Source organism: Entelurus aequoreus, linkage group LG23 (assembly GCF_033978785.1).
Source record: "Entelurus aequoreus isolate RoL-2023_Sb linkage group LG23, RoL_Eaeq_v1.1, whole genome shotgun sequence".
NCBI classification, from domain to species: Eukaryota; Metazoa; Chordata; class Actinopteri; order Syngnathiformes; family Syngnathidae; genus Entelurus; species Entelurus aequoreus.
Window position 1 is genome coordinate 4,513,271 of NC_084753.1, and position 24,518 is coordinate 4,537,788.

Below are 24,518 nucleotides of genomic sequence, written 5' to 3' on the forward strand. Positions count from 1 at the left end.
ATTATGGGGCAGACTAATTCGTACATGCACATGCATCCTCCTCTGTTGCCATTTCTAATACAAAGTAGCATATATTTCGAATTTATATCAGGGTTTCCGCGGGGCATTAAAAGTCATTAAATACATTTTGCAAAAATGAAAGCCTTAAATGGCATTAAAAAGCATTGAATTCGATGCCCAGAGGCATTACAAAATGTCATAGGCCGGGACCGATAGTCAATAAGTCTATTCATGTAACGATAAATGGAAATGAACTTTAATAACTTTGCCATCATCGATAAATTGCTATGTCCTTGTGTTTCTTTCTTCGTCTCTGTCTTTCAAACTGCAGACAAGAGGTGTCACTCTGTGCATCGCACTCAGCACCTGAGCATGTTTATTCGACAGTAAAATTACATGAACAGAGTCAGTCCTCCACGATATTTGTTTTGGTTTGAGCAGGCGGGACCTGCAATTCTCTTCCGCACGTTTTCCTGTGCGTAGTAGTGGTAGCGACACTCGCTCTAATGTTGGTGCTTCAACTAAAGGTTTTGAAACAATGGTCACTTTTAATGTACACATTGCTTCAAAACCGTAGGAGAACATGTTCGCAAAGATGGGCTGTGTGAATTCCGGAAATAACGTCGTAACAAGCTGGCCAATCACAGCTTTTTTTCCCCCTTAACTTTATTTCAAAAACAATATGAGACACAACGTTCAATTAATCAGAACATATAAGTAAAAATGTATTTTCTCTATAATTTTCAAACAGTAATTAAGAAATTGAAACAAAACTACCGTAAGGAAAAAATAAATATGAAACATATGCAAGGGAGTGAAGTGAAGTGAATTATATTTATATATGTCTAGTGACTTAAAGCGCTTTACATAGTGAAACCCATTATCTAAGTTACATTCAAACCAGTGTGTGTGGCATTGGGAGCAGGTGGTTAAAGTGTCTTGCCCAAGGACACAACAGCAGTGACTTGGATGGCGAAAGCGGGGACCGAACCTGGAACCCTTAAGTTGCTGGCACGGCTGTTGAACCAACCGAGCCACACCGTTCCAAGGAAAAACAAGAGAAAATGCAACAAAAGCATCGTATTACAATTTCTTTAGTTTTGTCTTTGATGGAAATGGTTTTGGTAATGTCAATGCAAAAACATATTAAAAATGTTTTAGTTTTGTCTTTGGTGGAAATGTTTTTTATAATGTCGATACAAAAGCATCCTATTAAAAATGTTTTAGTTTTGTCTTTGAAAGAAATGGTTTTATAATGTCTTACAGGATGTGGGAAGTTTTCATGAGCTTTTTGTTTTCGTCGTCATCAATAGTGAACGCTGATTAAAGCCTGTCGATGGTAAACCCAGAGAGGCGTTCTGCAGTGTGTGCAAAAAGAACTTCGAACTTTGCTCAATGGGCATCAACGTTGTGAAATCACACATGCTATTAGTTAATCACAAGTCGGCGATTAAAGGCAGGCAGCACTTAACGTGTCAAGTTTTGTTTAGCGTGACCAACAAAGCAACTTCTACTGTATAAAATAAATTAAAATAGAAATAAACACTCAAATTGTGAGCCAATTCTAATACACCAGAGAGTAACTTTTCAATTATTTAAGATTATCATTGTCAAATGCTTACAATTGTGTCTATACAGACAATTACAAGCTTTTGACTATGTATAATTATCTGCAGTAGGACATGGGCATTTAATTATTTAAGTAGCATTAAAAAGCAGTAAATTAGACTTGCTGATACCTGCAGAAACCTTGTATATCTGTCGGACTCTATACGGCAGCACTTAACACTACAACATGGCTGACGGGGAGAAGACGCAGTCAAAGTGCAACCACGTAAATAAGACCACGCACAAAACGGCGCATCCCGAAGAGACCGTCAGAAACCGGATTGAAGATGGTCTGTAAAACCTAATCTATGCAAAATTTTGACCAAAGAACCACCATGACTACAGGGAAGTGTTTTAAATATAGAAATAAAACAGCGGTAATATGAGTTTGGACAGGGGTGTCCAAACCTTTTCCACTGAGCCTGCATACTGCATGCAATTAATTGTATTATTAAAAATGAATAATAAAAACAAACATGATATACATTTAAAGACAAAACTTTGTCACGTTTGGATTGGAGGTTAGAAAGCGTAATATCAAATTATCAACTTATTCTTCATTACGTTAGTCTTTTTACTCTTTTTTTGTTTTTTTTGTTTGTTTTACATTTTTACATTTTTTTTTTTGGTTTTATTTTGTGTCGACGGTATGCTGTGGGCCAACAAAACTTAGGAACTGGCAGATCCTTGCATTGACATTTTATCCTCCTAAGAGTCAGCTTCTTTTGCACTGGACACCTACAGCTATTCCACCCCCCCCCCACACAATTTACAACTAAAGACTAACAGACTAAAAACAAATTACCACTGCAAGGGATGTCAGTTCTCAGGAATATAAAAATACATATAATAGTAAAGGGTCTTTTACTGTATGGAAATGTGGCCCCCAGAACAGTGTAGTTGAATACCCCTGGTTTAAAGACATCCAAAGCTGCGTGCAAGCTCACGCCCAAATACATGAACCTGACTGTTTTACACAAGTATCCAACATTGTAACAACAAATATAGCTGAGAGAAGAGGAAAATCAATATCGGTCCCCATTAAACCTTATCACAAGTCACATGGTGTATTGTTGATATATATGTATGATACTTTTTATGATGTGTTTTTTGTGTCTCTCAGCTGGCCTACTGTGTTGTCCAGTTCTTGGAAAAGGATCCCACGCTCACTGAACCGGTACTTTAAAAATAAATTTTTTATAAAAATCTTTCCACCCACTCCACACACTCAGCTTAAGGCCCTAAAATTATCTTACGCTGCATAGAAATTTGTCCTGGGTGCTACGAACCACCCACGTCGTCCTTTTTTGAGAGACATTATTCATGATCTTAGAGGAATCCCTGGTGAGTTTTCTATTTTTATGTTTAGGTGATCCGAGGCCTGCTGAAATTTTGGCCCAAGACGTGCAGCCAGAAAGAGGTGTCACATCTTTTAAAGAAACACATTTTCACACATTACATCGCTCAGATGTCCTAATCTTTTGTTCTTTGTGTGTAAACAGGTGATGTTCCTGGGTGAGATTGAGGAGATTTTGGATGTCATTGAGCCTACACAGTTTAAGAAAATCCAGGAGCCGTTGTTCAAGCAGATCTCCAAATGCGTGGCCAATCCCCACTTTCAGGTAGCTAAGAAAGTTTGTTTTTTCCCCGGACCCTTATTTACAACCACGGTCGCATGTGTCCTCACAGGTAGCGGAGCGAGCACTGTACTTCTGGAATAACGAGTATATTCTCAGCCTCATCGAGGAGAACATCGACAAGATCCTCCCCGTCATGTTTGGAAGCCTGTACCGGATCTCCAAAGAGCACTGGAATCAGTATGTACTTAAGATTATGTGTGGTAAAGTAACTAATTACCTACACACTAGGGTTGTACGGTATACCGGTACCATACTTGCCAACCCTCCCGATTTTCTCAGGAGACTCCCGAATTTCAGTACAACCATTCTCTCGAATTTCTCCCGATTTCCAGCCAGACAACAATATTGGGGGCGGACCTTTAGCGTCCTCTCTCACCTGAAAAGGAAACTATTATAAATGTCTCCGTTATTCATAGGTTTATCTATAACCCATAAAGTAGGCAGGCACGGAGCTATTTCTCAGCGTGTTTATTCCAGCTGGCACGTTAATACACTGACACACAACATCCGGATTCCCATCATGCATTGCTTCAAAACTCCGGCATGTAGTACCGTATTTTTCGGACTATAAGTCGCAGTTTTTTTTCATAGTTTGGCCGGGGGTGCGACTTATACTCAGGAGCGACTTATGTGTGAAATTATAAACACATTAGCGTAAAATATCAAATAATATTATTTAGCTAATTCATGTAAGAGACTAGACGTATAAGATTTCATGGGATTTAGCGATTAGGAGTGACAGATTGTTTGGTAAACGTATAGCATGTTCTATATGTTATAGTTATTTGAATGACTCTTACCATAATATGTTACGTTAACATACCAGGCACGTTCTGAGTTGGTTATTTATGCGCCCTTTGAGACACTTGTGATTTAGGGCTATATAAATAAACATTGATTGATTGATTGATATAACGTACACTTATTCAGCCTGTTGTCTATTCTTAGTTTTGGGTTTTATCAAATACATTTCCCCAAAAAATGCCACTTATACTCCAGTGCGACTTATATATGTTTTTTTCCTTCTTTATTATGCATTTATATATATATATATATATATATATATATATATATATGTATATATATGTATATATATATATGTATATGTATATATATATGTATATATATATATACATATATATATATATATATATATATATATATATATATATATGTATGTATGTATGTATGTATGTATGTATGTATATATATGTATATATATATATATATATATATATATATATATATATATATATATATATACATTTATGTTCATAATAATAGCAGTGTGTTTAAAAAGCTGTGTAAACCTCAAAATTCTTCAAATAAATTGTATTTTAATGAACACAAATTGGAGAGACTGCACATTCAATTTCAAAGCCAGAAAATTGGAAACAAGTAATTTAATTTGACAATATTTTACAGAAAGTCAAGAAATATAAAAGAAAAAAATAGCAATGTTGACATCTTTCTTTATAAAACTCAAATGTACTGTATAAACTAAGAAAGGCTTGCAGATTCAACTTTCCTTAGAATTATTAACTATAATTTAGTTGCATAACCACGGTTTCTGATAACTGCTTCACATCTGTGGCACATGGAGTCGACAGGTATTGCAGCCCAGGACAATTGTACTACGTTCCACAATTCCTCTGCATTTTTTGGTTTTGCCTCATGAACAGCATTCTTTAGGTCAGCCCACAAGTTTTCAATGGGATTAAGGTCCGGGGATTGTGCTGGCCACTCCATTACTTGAACTCTGTTTGTCTGGAACCATGATTTTACTCGCTTGCTGGTGTGTTTGGGGTCATTGTCTTGTTGAAACACCCATTTCAAGGGCATTTCCTCTTCAGCATACGGCAACATGACTTCTTCCAGTATTCTGATGTACTAAAACTGATCCATGATCCCTGGTATGCGATAAATAGGACCAACACCATAGTACGAGAAACATCCCCATATCATGATGCTTGCACCACCATTCTTCACCGTCTTCACTGTGTACTTGGGCTTGAATTCAGTGTTTGCAGGACGTCTGACAAACTGTCTGTGGCCCTTAGACCCAAAAAGAACAATCTTACTCTCATCAGTCCCCAAATTTTACGCCATTTCTTTTTAGGCCAGTCAATGTGTTTTTTGGCAAGTTGTAACCACTTCAGCACACGTCTTTTTTTTAAACAATGGGACTTTGCGGGGGTTTCTTGCTGCTAGCTTGGCTTCACATAGATGTGGTCTGATTGTTACAGTACTCACAGGCCATCTTAGATCTTCTTTGATCCTCCTGGAGCTGATCATTGGCTGAGCCTTTGCCATTTTGGTTATTCTCCGATCCATTCCAATAGTCGTTTTTCTTTTTCTTCCTCGTCTTTTTGGTTTTGGCTGCCATTTTAAAGTGTTTGATATCATTTTAGCTGAAAAGCCTATCATTTTCTGCACTTCCTAATAGGTTTTCCCCTCTTTTATTAAATTCTTAATCAAAGAACACTCTTCTTGAATGAATGAATGAATGAATGAATGAATGAATGAAATAAGTTTATTTCGGCCATAAAATCAACCCTCAACCAATAACCATTTTGTGTGACAGTACAGTACAAATTATACATATATAACAATCATACACATTTACACACAAAAAGAAAAGAAAAGAAAAAGCATGACCGAAAAAGGAATAGGCTGAAGCCAAAGCTTATATTTGCCTATCCTATACCTTCACTGAAAATAAGATTACCTGGAACATCAACATTAAAAAGAAAAAAAAAAATCAATGGGATGAAAGTAATCGTTGCTATATTTTATAATTTTCAATTATTTCACCTTTCAATGTTTTCTTCAACCTTAACAAAGAAGTACATGTCTTCAGCTCATCACTGAGCTTGTTCCACCACTTAACTCCTAAAACTGAAATACATTTGTATTTTGTATTTGTTCTTGCTTTACATATTTCAAAAACCAATATCCCCCGTAAATTATAGTTTTCTCCTCTTAATTGAAATAACCTAAGAATACAAGCTGGAAGGCTGTTGTTCTTTACTCTAAACATAATTTCCATTGTTTTTAAAAACACAATATCTGAAAATTTTAACACATAAGAACTTATAAATAATGGATTGGTATGTTCATAGTAGCACGCTTTGTGTATTATTCTAATGACCCTTTTTTGAAGTTTATGACCCTTTTTTGAAGTTTCTTCTGAACAGTGTCTTCAACGACCCATTTTACACTGTTTTTCCAAGGACAAATGCACAGCCAGCATATTCAGCGTCAGTTGCCTTGATCCTAAAATATTGGCCACTTGTTTAACATATTTTTTTTTACACATAATCAATGATGTCACTTATGGAACGCAGCTCTGCTATTTTTTTAAACATGACCCTTTCAGTAAATGATTCAGTTTCACAGAATCAGCAGCATGCACATCATTCCTGTTGGGTCTGTTGGTTTTCTATACCTTTACTAAACCTTCTAGAAACTTACTTGCAGTGTAGAAGTTGAAATTCTAACAAAAACAGTGATTTATCTTGCTAGTGATGTGGGACTCCCGAATTCGGAGGTCTCAAGGTTGGCAAGTATGACCGGTACTAATAAAGTACCGCGGTACTAATAAACTAAAAACGGTGCTGTTCTGCTTCTGAAAAATACCAGTACATTTTTTTCATGGCGCACTGTCGTCACGTCGTGACATTGCTGGTAAAACGAGCAGATGCGCATGTTAGGCAACGCACTAGCACCGAATACTTAGAAGCAGACACATGTGAAGACATAAAAGGGAGATTGGACGCATTTTGGCTTCAAAACCAAGGATAAAAACGAAGTTATACACACAGAAGAGGTTCAGCAAGAGGTGCTTCAAAACATAACGATCTAGCGGTTCACATCCATCCGCAGTCGGCAGTGTTTTAGCTGCTTCCAAGTCACTAATCCTGGCCTCCCTAGCGACAAAAAAAGTAAGTTTCTTACAAGTATCATCCCTGCAAGACGAGAAATAGCTGACAATGCTTTACTACACCATAAGGAGGATACAATAGCTAACCACTAACAGAAAGTTAGCGCTCCTCCAATGTAAACAAATGCCATGGGTGGATCTGTGCAGCTGAGATAGGCTCCAGATGGGTCTACACAGACATCGACTCTAACAATACCAAGTACAAGAGCCGTATATAGTCGCTACTACAATAATTACTAGAGATGTCCGATAATATCGGACTGCCGATATTATCGACCGATAAATTCTTTAAAATGTAATATCGGAAAATATCAGTATCTGTTTCAGAATGATCGGTATTGGTTTCAAAAAGTAAAATTTATGACTTTTTAAAACGCAGCTGTGTACACGAACGTAGGAAGAAGTACAGAGCGCCAATAAACCTTAAAGGCGCTGCCTTTGCGTGCCGGCCCAGTCACATAATATCTACGGCTTTTCACACACACAAGTGAATGCGAGGCATACTTGGTCACACTGAGGGTGGCCGTATAAACAACTTTAACACTGTTACAAATATGCGCCACACTGTGAACCCAAACCAAACAAGAATGACAAACACATTTCGGGAGAACATCTGCACCGTAACACAACATAAACACAACAGAACAAATACCCAGAACCCCTTGCAGCACTAACTCTTCCGGGACGCTACAATATACACCCCCCGCTACACCCCCCAACCTCAACCCCGCCCCCCCCCAAACCCGCCCACCTCAACCTCCTCATACTCTCTCAGGGCGAGCATGTCCCAAATTCCAAGCTGCTGTTTTGAGGCATGTTAAAAAAAATTATGCACTTTGTGACTTCAATAATAAATATGGCAGTGCCATGTTGGCACTTTTTTCCATAACTTGAGTTGATTTATTTTGGAAAACCTTGTTACATTGTTTAATGCATCCAGCGGGGCATCACAACAAAATTAGGCATACTAGTGTGTTAATTCCACCACTGTATATATCGGTATCGGTTGATATCGGTAATTAAGAGTTGGACAATATTGCAATATCGGATATCGGCAAAAAAGCCATTATCGGACATCTCTTATAATTACATCAGATTTTTTTATGAACACAAAATATTTTGTCATTTTTTATGTATAAACCCAGGAGAACTTTAATTATGGCCAATGTATGATCCTGTAATTACTTGGTATTGGATTGATACCAAAATTTGTAGTATCACTCAAACCATATGTAAAGTATCCAAACAACAGAAGAATAAATGCTTATTACATTTTAACAGAAGTGTAGATAGAACATGTTAAAACATGAAGTGAGCAGATATCAGCAGTACGCAAACAAGTAGATTAATAATCAATTTTCTACATTGTGTCCCTCGTAATTTTGACAAAATAATAGAATGATAAATGACACAGTGTGTTACTGCATACGTCAGCAGCCAAATTAGGACCTTTTGTTTGCTTACTTACTACTAAGAGAGAAGTTGTCTACTATGTTCACTGTTATTTAATGCCAAAATTGTTCTTTGACTCTAATAAGAAACGTATGTTTAATGTATCTTACGATTTTATATGTTAAAATTAAGCAAATAATGAAATTTTTTGTCGTCCTCTTTATTTAGAAAAGAATCAAAGTGTCGAAACACATTTTGGTACTAGTATCAAAATATTGGTATCGGGACAGTCTTATTACACGCATTGTCTATGATGCTTTTGGCTTGTAGAGATTGTGTTTACATGCACACAATGGTGGCTTGAGGTTTCCCACATTAACAATATTATGACATTAAACACCATACGTGTACTCGAAAGCTGCTGGTTTGCTATAGTGCTATTTTCTTATAGACCCAAATACAGGATGCTATTTGTTTTTTTCTCTTGAATAGGCTGAAAAAAAAGGAGTTTTATTACTGTATATTTGAGGTCTAGATATTTATGCATGCAATCAAACATGTGGTGCCAAATTACATTTCTTCCTGCCACTCACACATACACACTAGCAACACAGAGACCCGCTCAGAAAAACTACAGAAGAAGAGTTGAACTTGTGATGCCAAAGTAAAGATAATGGAAAGCAATGAAGCAAACACAACAGCTAAGAATTTTCATTAGAGATGTTCGATGATATCGGACTGTCGATATTATCGGCCGATAAATGCTTTAAAATGTAATATCGGAAATGATCTGTATCGGTTTCAAAAAGTAAAATGTATGACTTTTTAAAACGCCGCTGTGTACACGGACGTAGGGAGAAGTACAGAGCGCCAATAAACCTTAAAGGCACTGCCTTTGCGTGCCGGCCCAGTCACATAATATCTACGGCTTTTTACACACACACAAGTGAATGCAATGCATATTTGGTCAACAGCCATACAGGTCACACTGAGGGTGGCGGCATAAACAACTTTAACACTGTTACAAATATGCGCCACACTGTGGACCCACACCAAACAAGAATGACAAACACATTTCGGGAGAACATCCGCACCGTAACACAACATAAACACAACAGAACAAATACCCAGAACCCCTTGCAGCACTAACTCTTCCGGGACGCTACAATATACACCCCCTGCTACCCTCTAGCCCCCCACCTCAACCCCGCCCCCCCCAACCCCGCCCACCTCAACCTCCTCATAGTCTCTCTCAGGGAGAGCATGTCCCAAATTCCAAGCTGCTGTTTTGAGGCATGTTAAAAAAAATAATGCACTTTGTGACTTCAATAATAAATATGGCAGTGCCATGTTGGCATTTTTTTCCATAACTTCAGTTGATTTTTGTTGACCTTGTTACATTGTTTAATGCATCCAGCGGGGCATCACAACAAAATTAGGCATAATAATGTGTTAATTCCACGACTGTATATATCGGTATCGGTTGATATCGGAATCGGTAATTAAGAGTTGGACAATATCGGATATCGGCAAAAAAGCCATTATCGGACATCTCTAATTTTCATTATTGTTTTTTTAATCGACCAGTTGTTGAAACTATAAAATATATGTAAAATATAAATATATGTCCTAAAAATGAAGGGTTGACTTATTTCAGGATTGTCTAATATTCTGGTCAGTACGGTAATAGTTTTCACTTTGATGTGTTTTTGTAAATGTAATGGACGATCGCAAACACACAGCAACATCCAAATGCTCCAAACACAGAACTGATCCCAAACTAGGGATATTTAAAAAAAAAAATTCCAAGCTGCCTCTCAAGACCGATCCTGATAACCGCTAACTTATTTATGTCTCTTACTTTTTCAAATGTATATTTTTTAGTGTAGTTTGTGCACACCTGGACTTTTTAAACAGTCAAACAATGGTGAATTTGACAAAATGTACCTGAAGAATTGTATTGAAGGGGTCAAATTCTGATTTTTTTTCTACATTTAAAACACATTTTGTTGTCTACATAACATGTAATATGAGCTGGCTAGGCTAGTGCTGCGGTGCTACTGTGTAATGAGGGCTGCTGTTTTAGGCAATAAAGTGTAAAAAGAGCGTCGGACTCTGCTTTTGTCAGGACAATACGAGCACTTGTTGCAGGTGGCTTAGTCTGCAGCACCAGAATAAGGCACCGATAGCGTCTTCTTTTTTTAGTGTAGATACTAGTGGGGGGCCAGTGAAGTTGTGATGTTGATGCAAGGTGTTTTATTCTTTCCTTGCGAAGTATTTGCATGGCATTTGGTTCGGGTGGGACGTGAATGTCTTGCTCTAATGAGTTGTGAGGGCAGTTTGGAACATCCTTTAAAGTAATAGCACTTGATTTGTTCACTCTAACCCATATACGGCATTACGTCATAATTCGCCAATATTCGCCAGTTCAGTATAATGCCTATTTAAAACAAAAACGCAAACCCTATAAAACAAATGCAACAGAAAAATGCTGTAAACATATAAATGCTGCAAGATGAAGAACAAACTCAAAAGAAAAATGCTGCAAATGCCAAAACCCCCAAAACAAACTGTGAGAGAAATTATTCAAGTTCCCTAAACAAAATGGAAGTTTGGCAGGCTAGCAGGTGAGCCGGGCCTACAGACATGGCCAAAAGTTTTAGGAGGGATTTGAATCCATGTTTCAGTAGTTCTGCTGACTCTGTATTTTTTAAGAAAATCATTACATGTCAATCAATCAAAGTTTATATATATATATAGCCCTTAATCACAAGTGTCTCAAAGGGCTGCACAAGCCACAACGACATCCTCGGCTCAGATCCCACATCAGGGCAAGAAAAAACTCAACCCAATGGGATACAATGAGAAACCTTGGAGGGAACCGCAGATGTGGGAACCGCCCACCCCCACCCCATCACCCTCCCACCACCACCACCACCACCCCATCCCTGGGCGACCGGTGCAATGGACGTTGAGTGAATCTAATTAATAATGTGAGAGTCCAGTCCATAGTGGATCTAACATAATAGTGAGAGTCCAGTCCATAGTGGATCTAACATGATAGTGAGAGTCCAGTCCATAGTGGATCTAACATAATAGTGAGAGTCCAGTCCATAGTGGATCTAACATAATAGTGAGAGTCCAGTCCATAGTGGATCTAACATAATAGTGTGAGAGTCCAGTTCATAGTGGATCTAACATAATAGTGAGAGTCCAGTCCATAGTGGATCTAACATAATAGTGAGAGTCCAGTCCATAGTGGATCTAACATAATAGTGTGAGAGTCCAGTTCATAGTGGATCTAACATAATAGTGAGAGTCCAGTCCATAGTGGGGCCAGCAGGGGATCATCTTGAGTGGAGACAAGTCAGCAGTGCAGACGTCCCCAACTGATGCACAGATGAGTGGTCCACCCCGGGTCCCGACTCTGAACAGCTAGCGCGTCATCTGTGGTCACCTAATAACCTCTCCATGCAGGAGAGGAGGGCAGAGTAGAAGAGAGACGGCAGATCAACTGGTCTACACTGCAAAATCAGTGTTCAAAAACAAGAAAAAAACAAACAAAAATGAGGGGTATTTTACTTGTACTAAGCAAAATTATCTGCCAATAGAACAAGAAAATTCGGCTTGTCAAGACTTTCCAAAACAAGTAAAATTAGCTAACCTCAATGAACCCAAAAATACCTTAAAATAAGTATATTCTCACTAATAACAAGTGCACTTTTCTCGGTAGAGGAAAAAAATTAGACCTTTTTGCTCAATATGTTGAAAAATATTTTTAAATGAAGTAAATGCTAGTGCCATTATCTTGACATAATGATATGCGCTCGGCATCATAATTTTTTTTTTTTTCATGCTTGAAGTAAGAAATTATTACTTAAAAAAAGTAGTTTTATACTTGTGAGTGTTGATGACACAGCTTTGCAACAGTTGATATTCTAGTTTCAAGCATGTTTTACTCAATATAGGTCATCAAATCTCAGCAACAAGCTGTAATATCTTACTGAGATCATTTAGGACCAAAACACTTAAAACAAGTAAAACACTCTAACATAAAATCTGCTTAGTGAGAAGAATTATCTTATCAGACAGAAAATAAGCAAATATCACCCTTATTTGAGATATTTCATCTTACTTAGATTTCAGTTTTTGCAGTGTAAAAGGGGGGTCTATTTAAAGGCTAGCGTATACAAATGAGTTTTAAGATGGGACTTAAAGGCTTCTACTGAGGTAGCATCTCTAACTGTTACCGGTAGGGCATTTCAGAGTACTGGGGCCCGAATAGAAAACGCTCTATAGCCCGCAGACTGTTTTTGGGCTCTGGGAATCACTAGGCTCTGGGAATGTCAGTTCTTACTGAAAAAACAAGCCTTTTTTTTACAGAAATGCCTAGAAAATCATTCGGAGAGTGTAGACCTCAGCCAGGCTCCGTCGATAAACAAAGTGAACGCTCTTGTCAGTCATCCACTCCTTGTTTCTGTGGGAGGAAGCAGGGCTGCTAGCATATACACACATAGAAGTTGAGCCTTGTAACGTAAACATAAGGTAATGTAGAAATGATCCGGATCACTTGGCAATCTAGTCATTCAGTGTTTCCCATAAACTGCCAAGATACCTGTGGCGGTGGGGGCGTGGCCATGGGCGTGGCTATGGGCGTGGTCACCATGACATCATCGAGTAATTTGCATAATTTACTACAATGATATGATTTTTTCCAAAAAGGCTAAAAAAATTTATACTTACTAATTAATAATAACAGTTTTGTTTTAAACGTCCATCCATCCATCCATCCATCCATCCATTTTACAATATAATTACAACACTTTATGTACATATTTATATACAGATTTGAACAAGAAGGTATTCACTGAAATATATTTATTAATTGTGGTTCTTACAAAAAATATATCTTATAAAATATAAAAGCTAAAATGTCTCTTAAAGCTCTGCCCCTTTAATTAGTGCATACTAAATAATTTAACTTTAGCCTACTACTACAACCATATTATTTACCAGCAACATAAAGTGAAACAGAGGCAGAGGTATCCTGCCACAGTCAGTAACAAATAAACAGAACACAGTAGTGGTCAAATACAAATAAGGCAACAAGAGAAGTATCCTACACTTCTCTTTTGCAAAGTAAATCTGAACAGCCTATATGGGCATCTACATCAACTATATGATTTGCCTGAGAAGCTGGACAGGACACAAAAAAAAAAAAAAAAAAAAAAAAAAATCTATTTGTGGCGGACGTAATTCTTTCGTGGCGGGCCGCCACAAATAAATGAATGTGTGGGAAACACTGTCATTTGTTATCCCATTTCTGACATGAATTTTTTTACACAATTATATTTGTATTCATTTTCCTGAAAATCAAGTATGGGTAGGAAATGTTAACAGGACGTTTGAAAATAAAATAGAATGGAAAACAAGACACAGTGACAACATTAACAACAACTCATTCTCCCCTGTCCCCAAACCTCCCATACATTTCAAGCTGGCCAAACACAACCGAGATCAATAGTACGTGGAAAATCAGTGGTTTGTTCCTGGAGTAAAACAATTAGCAGGTAAGTTAAACTGGGGCCTGAGGAGGTAGTAACTAAAACAAGACAAATAAGGTAGTTGGTCAAGGAAGAAAAAAATATTCCTAACTGATAGACAAATAAGCAATTAAAGTGCAAGATTGAAGATTGATTCACTGTTTGATTAAAATTAAACATAGGTCCCCACACCTTTTTGATTTTTTTGGGTAATTGGCCATTGAATCTTGTATTTTTTTAAAGTTCAAGCAGGATTTAAAGTACCAGTAGAGTGGAAAAGCAAGTTGCCTCTCTATTGAAGCTATTATCATATATATCTAATGTATGACACCGGAAGACTTACAAAGTTTGCAGGTAAATAGTTATGATCAAAATAGTATCAATCTCACAGAGATTCCTGAGCCATTTTGAGAGATAATGAGCCAGCCAGACATGTCATCACGTTAGAGCTGGGCGATATGGCCTTTTTTTAATATCGCAATATTTTAAGGCCATTTCGCGATACACGATATATATCTCGATATTTTGCCTTAGCCTTGAATGAACACTTGATGCATATTATCACAGCAGTAATGATGATTTTATGTGTCTACATTAAAACATTCTTCTTCATACTGTATTAATATATTGTACTTTAAAACTTTTATGCAGAGAAGGAAATCACAACTAAAAAAATCCCTACTTTTTTCATACGGTGTTGATCTGGAAATGTTTGCCTCGGCATTTTGATGGTGTGGGCGTGTGGCACCGAACGGAGATGTTGACATGCGGAGTAAGCACTCTTCATTCTCTAGCAGGTGACTTTTCAAATGATGCTACATATTAGCAGTAATGCTACTTTTTATAGCAACGCTTTTGCCCCACACTTGACAAATTACGGTTGTCTGTTCGACATATTCCCACTTGAAGCCAAACCACCGCCAGACGATGGACCCCCTGCTGTTTTTTTGGGGGAATTAATTATTCCTTCATTTGTTACCAGATTCGCACCTTCTCTCTCTCGTATTACCACTCGCACGGCTACGCTAGCATCACAGCTAACGTTACCCATGCGCGAGGGCGTATACGTATGTGACGTATGACGTGACAGTATGTGACGTGTGTAAGAAGGTGCGCTTGTCTGTCTGTGAGAAGGAGACACAGGAAAGAGCGAGGAGAGCCTGCAGTGTAATGCCAGCAGCTAAAAGCAACTGCGTGAGAACGTATACTCAAATATCACGATATAGTCATTTTCTATATCGCACAGAGACAAACCCGCGATATATCGATATATCGCCCAGCCCTACATCACTTGACATAGAGGTAGGAACCGCAGAGCCCTTCTTTACCAACAACAATGCAAATCTTGAGAGCCAACAACGATTACTTTGGGAAAAATTATGTTCCAGAACCTCATATTGTTGATCCTGAACATGAGGATGATCTACACGTTTTAGAAGCTCTGCTAAACAGATCCAGTTTTAGTGAAACACAAACGGCAAACATAATAAAACAATAGCTTACTGTACAATGTCTGCTCTTACTGCGATGACAACTAATAGGATGTCAATTTTTTCCCGTTTTAATGAAGAATTAATCATGATGCACACGAAGGGTTAACAAGGAAAAGTCTCCCTGCAGACACTGTCTTCGGTTGTGTGTGTTTGTCTCCATCTCTGGGTATGAATTGAATGTCACAGATGAACAACTTCTATATATATATGGCTAATTCTTCCTAATATCCAGATGTGAGGCATGGTTTATGATCTAGAATACATTTGAGGAGCCGAAACGCGATGGTGCGTGAGCAGCCAGCTCACAGTAAAGCAGCAGAGGCCTACTTCGATGTGTGCTATCAATCCGCCGCTAAAAAGAGCCGCGTAAACTGTTTGCTTATAATGTAAAACATCTCAGCCAAATGTTAAACAGAGACAAAACAATGTTTACTTTTCATTGCACTTCTTCAAAAGTCAGCTAACTTTCTTCTGGGCATCCCGCCCATGTCTTTTAAGGACAGACAACCCTCAGATCTGGCTCCCCTGGTAGCCTGACTAACTTCCTGTTTTGTTCCTCCAACTTGCAGTTTCTCTCATGTGGTCATTTTTGGGTTTGCAACAATTGCTTTTAATCTTGCAGCCTTTCTCTGAATACAGAATTTCCTGTTGCATGTTTTTTATGGTGTTTTTGGTTTTGGATCATTTTTTAACACTGCTGTGTCATAGCCCATGTTGGCCACTATGGCCTAAAATCTATTGCATAATACCCAGTGTTTCCCATAAACTGCCAAGATACCTGTGGCGGTGGGGGCGTGGCTATGGGCGTGGTCACCATGACATCATCGAGTAATTTGCATAATTTACTACAATGATATGATTTTCTCTAAAAAGGCTCAAAAAATGTATACTTACTAAATAATAACAGTTTTGTTTTAAACGTCCATCCATCCATCCATTTTACAATATAATTACAACACTTTATGTACATATTTATATACAGATTTGAACAATAAGTTATTCACTGAAATATATTTATTAATTGTGGTTCTTACAAAACATATATCTTATAAAATATAAAAGCTAAAATGTCTCTTAAAGCTCTGCCCCTTTAATTAGTGCATACTAAATAATTTAACTTTAGCCTACTACTACAACCATATTATTTACCAGCAACATAAAGTGAAACAGAGGCAGAGGTGTCCTGCCACAGTCAGTAACAAATAAACAGAAAACAGTAGTGGTCAAATACAAATAAGGCAACAAGAGAAATATTCTACACTTCTCTTTTGTAAAGTAAATCTGAACAGCCTATATGGGCATCTACATCAACTATATGATTTGACTGAGAAGCTGGACAGAACAAAAAAAAACAAAAACATTTTTTTTTAATTTGTGGCGGACGTAATTCTTTCGTGGCGGGCCGCCACAAATAAATGAATGTGTGGGAAACACTGATACCATTATATAATACCATGTATGAATTGGTATACAAATTATATGTAAATTATAATAGAACCATTTCAAAATGAGTTACAAAGGCTCTAAATTTGGATGTTGATGTATCCGGTAACATATTGTCATTTCCAGTTGTATTATTTTCTCAAAACTATTATTATTCTACTTGCTAATGAACTATTAATATCTGGTTACTTTATGTACCATGGTTCTATCTACACTTCTGTTATAATGTGATACAAATGTATTTCTTTGTTGTTTGGATATTTTTCATGACTTTTAGGCACAAATTTGGGTATCGATTCGATATCAAGCAGTATTGGTCATAATATGTATGATACATATATTATTTATGATATATATATCATAAATGTGCCGACAATTTAATTTCAGTTTGTATGTGTCTTGTACATGTTAAAGAATGGACAATAATAAAGCATCCTGATCCTGAATAATCATTACCGTATTTTTCGGACTATAAGTCGCAGTTTTTTTCATAGTTTGGCCGGGGGTGCGACTTATACTCAGGAGCGACTTATGTGTGCAATTATTAACACATAACCGTAAAATATCAAATAATATTATTTAGCTCATTCACGTAAGAGACTAGACGTATAAGATTTCATGGGATTTAGCGATTAGGAGTGACAGATTGTTTGGTAAACGTATAGCATGTTCTATATGTTATAGTTATTTGAATGACTCTTACCATAATATGTTACGTTAACATACCAGGCACGTTCTCAGTTGGTTATTTATGCCTCATATAACGTACACTTATTCAGCCTGTTGTTCACTATTCTTTATTTATTTTAAATTGCCTTTCAAATGTCTATTCTTGGTGTTGGCTTTTATCAAATACATTTCCCCCAAAAATGCGACTTATACTCCAGTGTGACTTATATATGTTTTTTTCCTTCTTTATTATGCATTTTCGGCAGGTGCGTCTTATACTCCGGTGCGACTTATACTCCGAAAAATACGGTACATTTTTATCACAATTATAATCAGACAAAAACACAGGGTGCCGGTGTAACAATATCGAAAACATCTTTTATTATTTCCCACTGTTGGTTTTGATTTAAATCATTTGTTTTTTGCCCTTAAATTCTTACTGTGTCCAAGGACTTATTTCCTGAGTTTGTAAACAATAACACAACGATTTTGTGACCATATAAAAAAAATATTGATCTAATCACAGTAGTAGCCGTATACTGATATTATACATGGCATCGTGTCTGTTGATATTTGTATTGATCCGCCTACCTTTGTTCATATTCAAGAGTTCTAGCTCGCTGTTAGCATATCATCTGACAGTATGTAGTGTAGAATGTTTGGAAATTCCTCATCCTCCAGTAACTTGTAAGAAACAGTTTATTTACCGCCATGGAGGCCCGCATTACTCGCTTCTTGCTGTCAAATTTGCGGGACACAGCTAGAATGTGTCATCAACATGCATCATCACGATAGCATTAAAAGCTCTATTGTCAGCCAAATTCATATTAGTTATATTGTTAAACACAAACGAATAAATATTTTTAAATATTACCTAAATGTGTCTTTAATTATAATTGGAATTAAATACATGAATGTGTTTTTAAATATGTCATTCATTAAGTATAATTGTAATTAGATGCATACAGTACAGGCCAAAAGTTAAGTTAAGTTAAAGTACCAATGATTGTCACACACACACACTAGGTGTGGTGAAATGATTCTCTGCATTTGACCCATCCCCTTGTTCACCCCCTGGGAGGTGAGGGGAGCAGTGGGCAGCAGCGGTGGCCGCGCCCGGGAATCATTTTTGGTGATTTAACCCCCAATTCCAACCCTTGATGCTGAGTGCCAAGCAGGGAGGTAATGGCTCCCATTTTTATAGTCTTTGGTATGACTCGGCCGGGGTTTGAACTCACAACCTACCCATCTCAGGGCGGACACTCTAACCACAAGGCCACTGAGTAGGTACTGTAAAGTTTGGACACACCTTCTCATTTCAATGCGTTTCTTTATTTTCACTGAAGGCATCAAAACTATGACACCTGTGAAGTGAAAACCATTTTCAGCTCATGGAGAGAATGCCAAGAGTGTGCAAAGCAGTAATCAGAGCAAAGGGTGGCTATTTTGAAGAAACTAGAATATAAAACATGTTTTCAGTTATTTCACCTTTTTTTTGTTAGGTACGTAACTCCACATGTGTTCACTCATAGTTTTGATGCCTTCAGTGACAATCTACAATGTAAATAGTCATGAAAATAAAGAAAATGCATCGAATGAGAAGGTGTGTCAAAAACTTTCCGCCTGCACTGTACATGTGTTACTAAATGTGTCATTAATTTCATTTTTAACTTTAATTGTTGATTTCATGGTTTTATTAATTATTTCATGAATGAATTAATCATTTCACGATTTAATTAATAATTTAATGATTTTTAATAGAGATGTCCGATAATGGCTTTTTTGCCGATATCCGATATTTCGATGTTGTCCAACTCTTAATTACCGATTCCGATATCAACCGATACCGATATATACAGTTGTGGAATTAACACATTATTATGCCTAATTTTGTTGTGATGCCCCGCTGGATGCATTAAACAATGTAACTTTACCATGAATTGATTAACGTGGACCCCGACTTAAACAAGTTGAAAAACTTATTCGGGTGTTACCATTTAGTGGTCAATTGTACGGAATATTTACTGCACTGTGCAATCTTCTAATACAAGTTTCAATCAATCAATCGAAAACAAGGTTTTCCAAAATAAGAGAACAACTTCAACTCCAGTTATGGAAAAAAAGTGCCAACATGGCACCGCCATATTTATTATTGAAGTCCCAAAGTGCGTTATTTTTTTTAACATGCCTCATAACAGCAGCTTGGAATTTGGGACATGCTCTCCCTGAGATAATCCTGATACCCACTACAACTATGGGAAATACTATACTTTGACTTTCACAAAGTGCATTATTATTATTATTTTTTTTAAACATGCCTCAAAACAACAGCTACAAAAACAATGAAGGCACACAGCTTCAGTCCAGAGTATACTAGAGCATACTTGCCAACCTTGACACCTCCCAATTCGGGAGATGGGGGGAGGGGGGGGTTGAGGTATGTGTGTGTGTGTGGGGGGGGGGGGGGGGGGGGTATATTTTAGCGTCCCGGAAGAGTTAGTGCTGCAAGGGGTTCTGGGTATTTGTTCTGTTGTGTTTATGCTGTGTTACGGTGTCAATGTTCTCCCGAAATGTGTTTGTCATTCTTGTTTGGTATGGGTTCACAGTGTGGCGCATATTTGTAACAGTGTTGTTTATACGGCCACCCTCAGTTTGACCTGCATGGCTGTTGATCAAGTATGCCTTGCATTCACTTGTGTGTGTGTGTGAAAAGCCGTAAATTTTATGTGACTGGGCCGGCACGCTGTTAGTATGGAGGAAAAGCGGACGTGACGTCAGGTTGTAGAGTACGCCCCCAATAATGTTGTCCGGGTGGAAATAGGGAGAATTGTTGCCCCGGGAGATTTTCGGGAGGGGCACTGAAATTCGGGAGCCTCCCGGGAAAATCGGGAGGGTTGGCAAGTATGCCCTACGTCCGTGTTTTACCGGATATGTACAGCTCCGTACAGCGGCGTTTTAAAAAGTCATTAATTTTACTTTTTGAAACTGATACCGATAATTTCCGATATTACATTTTAAAGCATTTATTGGTCGATAATATCGGACATCTCTAATTTAAAAAAATGTATTTATTAATTTCACGAACTGTCAAACTCACCCATTAAAGTCAGTGGGCGGGGCTAACCTGAAACTATACAACGATAGTATTAAAAGGTCTACTGTCGGCCAAATTGATATCCTTTTTATTGTTTCTATAACGTAGTAATAACCTGTCCATGTAAACATTTTAATGTGAGGTAAACTATGAGGTAACCTATTTTATGTCCACTGTCTCCTGTTCAGGACCATTGTAGCTCTGGTCTACAATGTGCTGAAGACACTGATGGAGATGAACTGTACTCTGTTTGATGAGTTAACCTCCTCCTATAAATCAGACCGGCAACGGTGAGTAAACACCCGAAAAGCACGTTTGACGTCTGTTTTTGGTTTCTTTGCTGGCATGTACAGATGTATCAATATGAAGAAGACTGTAAAATGTCCTCTCCAGGGAGAAGAAGAAGGAGCAAGAGCGCGACGAGCTTTGGAGGAAGCTTGAGGAATTGAGGCTCAGCGACACCAGGCTGGAACCGAACAACAGCCACAAGCTTCTGAGTCTGCAAAACAACAACAAGAATAGCAATAACAACAATCAGGACAAGGTCACCGATGATGTTGACCTTTACGGCGGCCAGTGAGAGAGAGAGAGAGAAACCCACGTGCCAAAACGACTCCGCACTCCCGCTTTTAGCAATCTGGTTGGCGCTGTGTCTCCGTGACTTGTCAGGAGAGGACGAACAAAGATGGGAGACAAACTACACCTCATTTTATAAAACAATTCTGAGTGACTTCAAACGCCTCACGGAAAACAAGGTTTGACGTTAGCGCGCGTCAGCAGCAGTATATATAAATATATATATATATTGTTGTTTTGTCCGCTCTTGTATTCAATGTTTTGTGGTGTGGCGGCGGAGAGACAATTACGACTTGAATTCAGCATTTCAGATTGTTGCTGCGACAAGATGAATAGTTCAACAAAGATGTCTATTTTGTAACGTTCTGCGTCGTCGCTGCCAACCTTAGTTATAGGGGGAGGGGGGGGAGGAAGTGAGGCAGACGGGGGACCAGACCTAATTAAATCGTGCATAAATGTACAGTAATAGAGATAAATGGATCACAATCAATATACCAATCTGATAAACACCTGTACCTCGGTTTTCGTTTGTAATCCGATCCAAAATATCCAGCAAAAGATTTTCCCCTAAGAAATCCAATCTAATTTACAGAGAATGATTATAGTTTTACATGTAGAGAAGAATGCGAAACATATATATAATCGATGTGTAAATGAACATTAAACATGACTTTATTGAAGACGTTTGTTGGCAAAGAAGCAGCACTGAACTCCGTAGCGTTCCTTACCTTCTTTATCAAAGTGCTGGCACTCGCAACTTTCTTTGGCCCCATGTTGGCTTACTTTGCAGTCAATGAAAAAAGAATGTTTGTTTGGGCACTTGATTCCACACGACGATTTCGATTATGCGCAAAAAGCGAGAACATTTTGGCGAAAACTGAGGTACCACTTCCAGCAGCGGCATTTGGAGTCGAATCATCCTCACATTTAGTTTTACATTTCAGTTTTAAAAAAATTTTTAATCGAGGTGTCCCCAGCAGCTTTCATTACAAGTATTTACACTGAAGTATTGACGCAGGGCTTTTTCAATTTGACACGTTTCGGCACGGCTCGCTGTCACGTCTTACAGTTAAATACAACGTACCAGCTGTTAGCTTAGCATGAAGCCCGGAAGCAAAATCGACCTCTCCCAGAACACCCGTGGTTTCAGCCTCCACGCCATCATTCACTCCGTGGACGCCTTTCCGTCACTCCAGCGAGGGAAGCAGAGTATTTTTTTTTTTTTTTTACTTAAAATTATTTCTGTACAAAAGAAAATAGATGCAAAAACGAGACATACAGTACTCTATTTTTCCAAAGTGAATATTTAGTTTTTGCAAAAGGACAAAGACGGGATGGCGGCTATATGGGCTTGATTGTACAGTATATTTGTAGAGTGGTCTTATATGTAAGCTGGAGTTGAGGTAGGAATTGTCGGACGGCGCCACTCTTATTGAAAGGGGAACATGTATGACCGTGTCGGTTCCGTTTTAAATGTATCGATGTAAATGTACAGTAAGGTACAGGTCGTCCCTGTGAGCGATATGTTTTAATTCCGCCATCATGTCAAGCTGATGATAGTTTGTCATGTTATCATGTATAGGGAGGGAGGGCCTTTATTTAACGTGCTCTATTGGAGGGGGGAAAGGGTTGATTCATTATTATATATTCCATATTAAAAGCTTATTCTTGATCCGTCTTCTTCACAGTAGCTGTATATGTGCAGGAGCAGGTCAAAAAGTTTATTTTCCAGACGTCTCTCGCTTCAAGGCATTGTTTGAAGTAGCGAATTGAGAAAACAAACTCTACTGCTCAACACTCTTTACCTCCAGTCTTAACAACCTCAGATAGTTTTCATCGGGAACTGTTCATCTTCTACTCACCCTATATAGATCCTAGGAACCGCGTTATGTTGTATTCGTTTTAGTTCCGCTTCCTCTGATGCCTTTCTGTCAGTACATCATTCCAACGTCTGTAATGTGGGCTTGTTTTGTTTTTGGACGAGGGATGAGAAGCTGTTTTGTAATCAGATAGATTTTACCAGGGTTTCTTCATCAAATAAAGTCTACTCTATCTTTCTATTCAAGCATCAACTGCTTGTCTTTTCTCCCCCCCAAACCCTTCTCCCGGAAGTTGTAGTACATCATAAAGGCCAGAAGATGGTGCCAACTTGTTTCATTTTGATTTGAATCACTTTTTCTTTGTATTATATAGACATGTAGAACAGTGGTTCTTAACCTTGTTGGAGGTAGCGAACCCCACCAGTTTCATATGCGCATTCACCGAACCCTTCTTTAGTGAAAAATAAAATGTTTTTTTTCAAATTCAAGACAAAGTTATATGTTTTTGGTAACACTTTAGTATGGGGAAAATATTCTAAGTAACACAGACTTAATTTAGAGTTTTTTTGGACACTAGGGGAACATATTCTAAGTAACAAAGACTTATTTTAGAGTTATTTGGTTAGGGTCAGGGTTAGAGGGTTAGGGTTATGCTAAGGCCATGCTGAACAAGGCATTAATAAGTACTTAATAATGACTAGTTAAGAGCCAATATGTTACTAATTTGCATGTTAATAAGCAACTAATTAATGGCGAATATGTTCCCCATACTAAAGTGTTACCATGTTTTTATTACTGGTGCACAAAATGAACCGTGCATGAACATCACCTTGTTCAAACAACAAAACCAAAACAGTGCATAAACTCACAACAAATGACACACCTGCAAATCAGTCTGACTTCTGCTGTTGCCGTATCCGTAATACGAGAAGTTTTTATTTACACGATGTGTCAAGTGTGTCTTGACCTCCGCCGAACCCCTGAGCCCGACTCACTGAACCCCTAGGGTTCGATCGAACCCAGGTTAAGAACCACTGATGTAGAATAACAATGTCACATTCTGGTGGTAATATGGCTGCTTTCACAGTGTTTTTGTGTTGTTGTTTTTTTGCAATAATGTCATCACTAGCTCCATGTTTTTTTAGTTCTGTTGCTCGATCATGTGTGAAGTTTACGACATGTCAGAGTTTAGAGTGTTTCATAATGCTCCATCTATGGTTACCCATGCGTGCACAATTAGAGTGATGAGTGTGTTCATATATGATCAAAAATATAATAATGTCCATTTTTGATTGAC

At 37.9% G+C, this 24,518-nt stretch overlaps 1 protein-coding gene across 1 annotated transcript in view; it reads left to right on the plus strand.

The window, feature by feature from the left end:
* Nucleotides 1–23,461, plus strand: part of ppp2r5a (protein phosphatase 2, regulatory subunit B', alpha isoform) — a 92,812-nt gene extending 69,351 nt beyond the window's left edge. The window contains exons 8-13 of the mRNA XM_062034778.1: nt 2,732–2,785; nt 2,978–3,028; nt 3,111–3,230; nt 3,298–3,425; nt 21,014–21,115; nt 21,219–23,461. Coding sequence (XP_061890762.1) covers nt 2,732–2,785; nt 2,978–3,028; nt 3,111–3,230; nt 3,298–3,425; nt 21,014–21,115; nt 21,219–21,405 — 642 coding nt within the window. The 3' untranslated portion in view covers nt 21,406–23,461. The remainder of the gene's footprint in view (nt 1–2,731; nt 2,786–2,977; nt 3,029–3,110; nt 3,231–3,297; nt 3,426–21,013; nt 21,116–21,218) is intronic.
* The last annotated feature ends 1,057 nt before the right edge of the window (nt 23,462–24,518 follow it).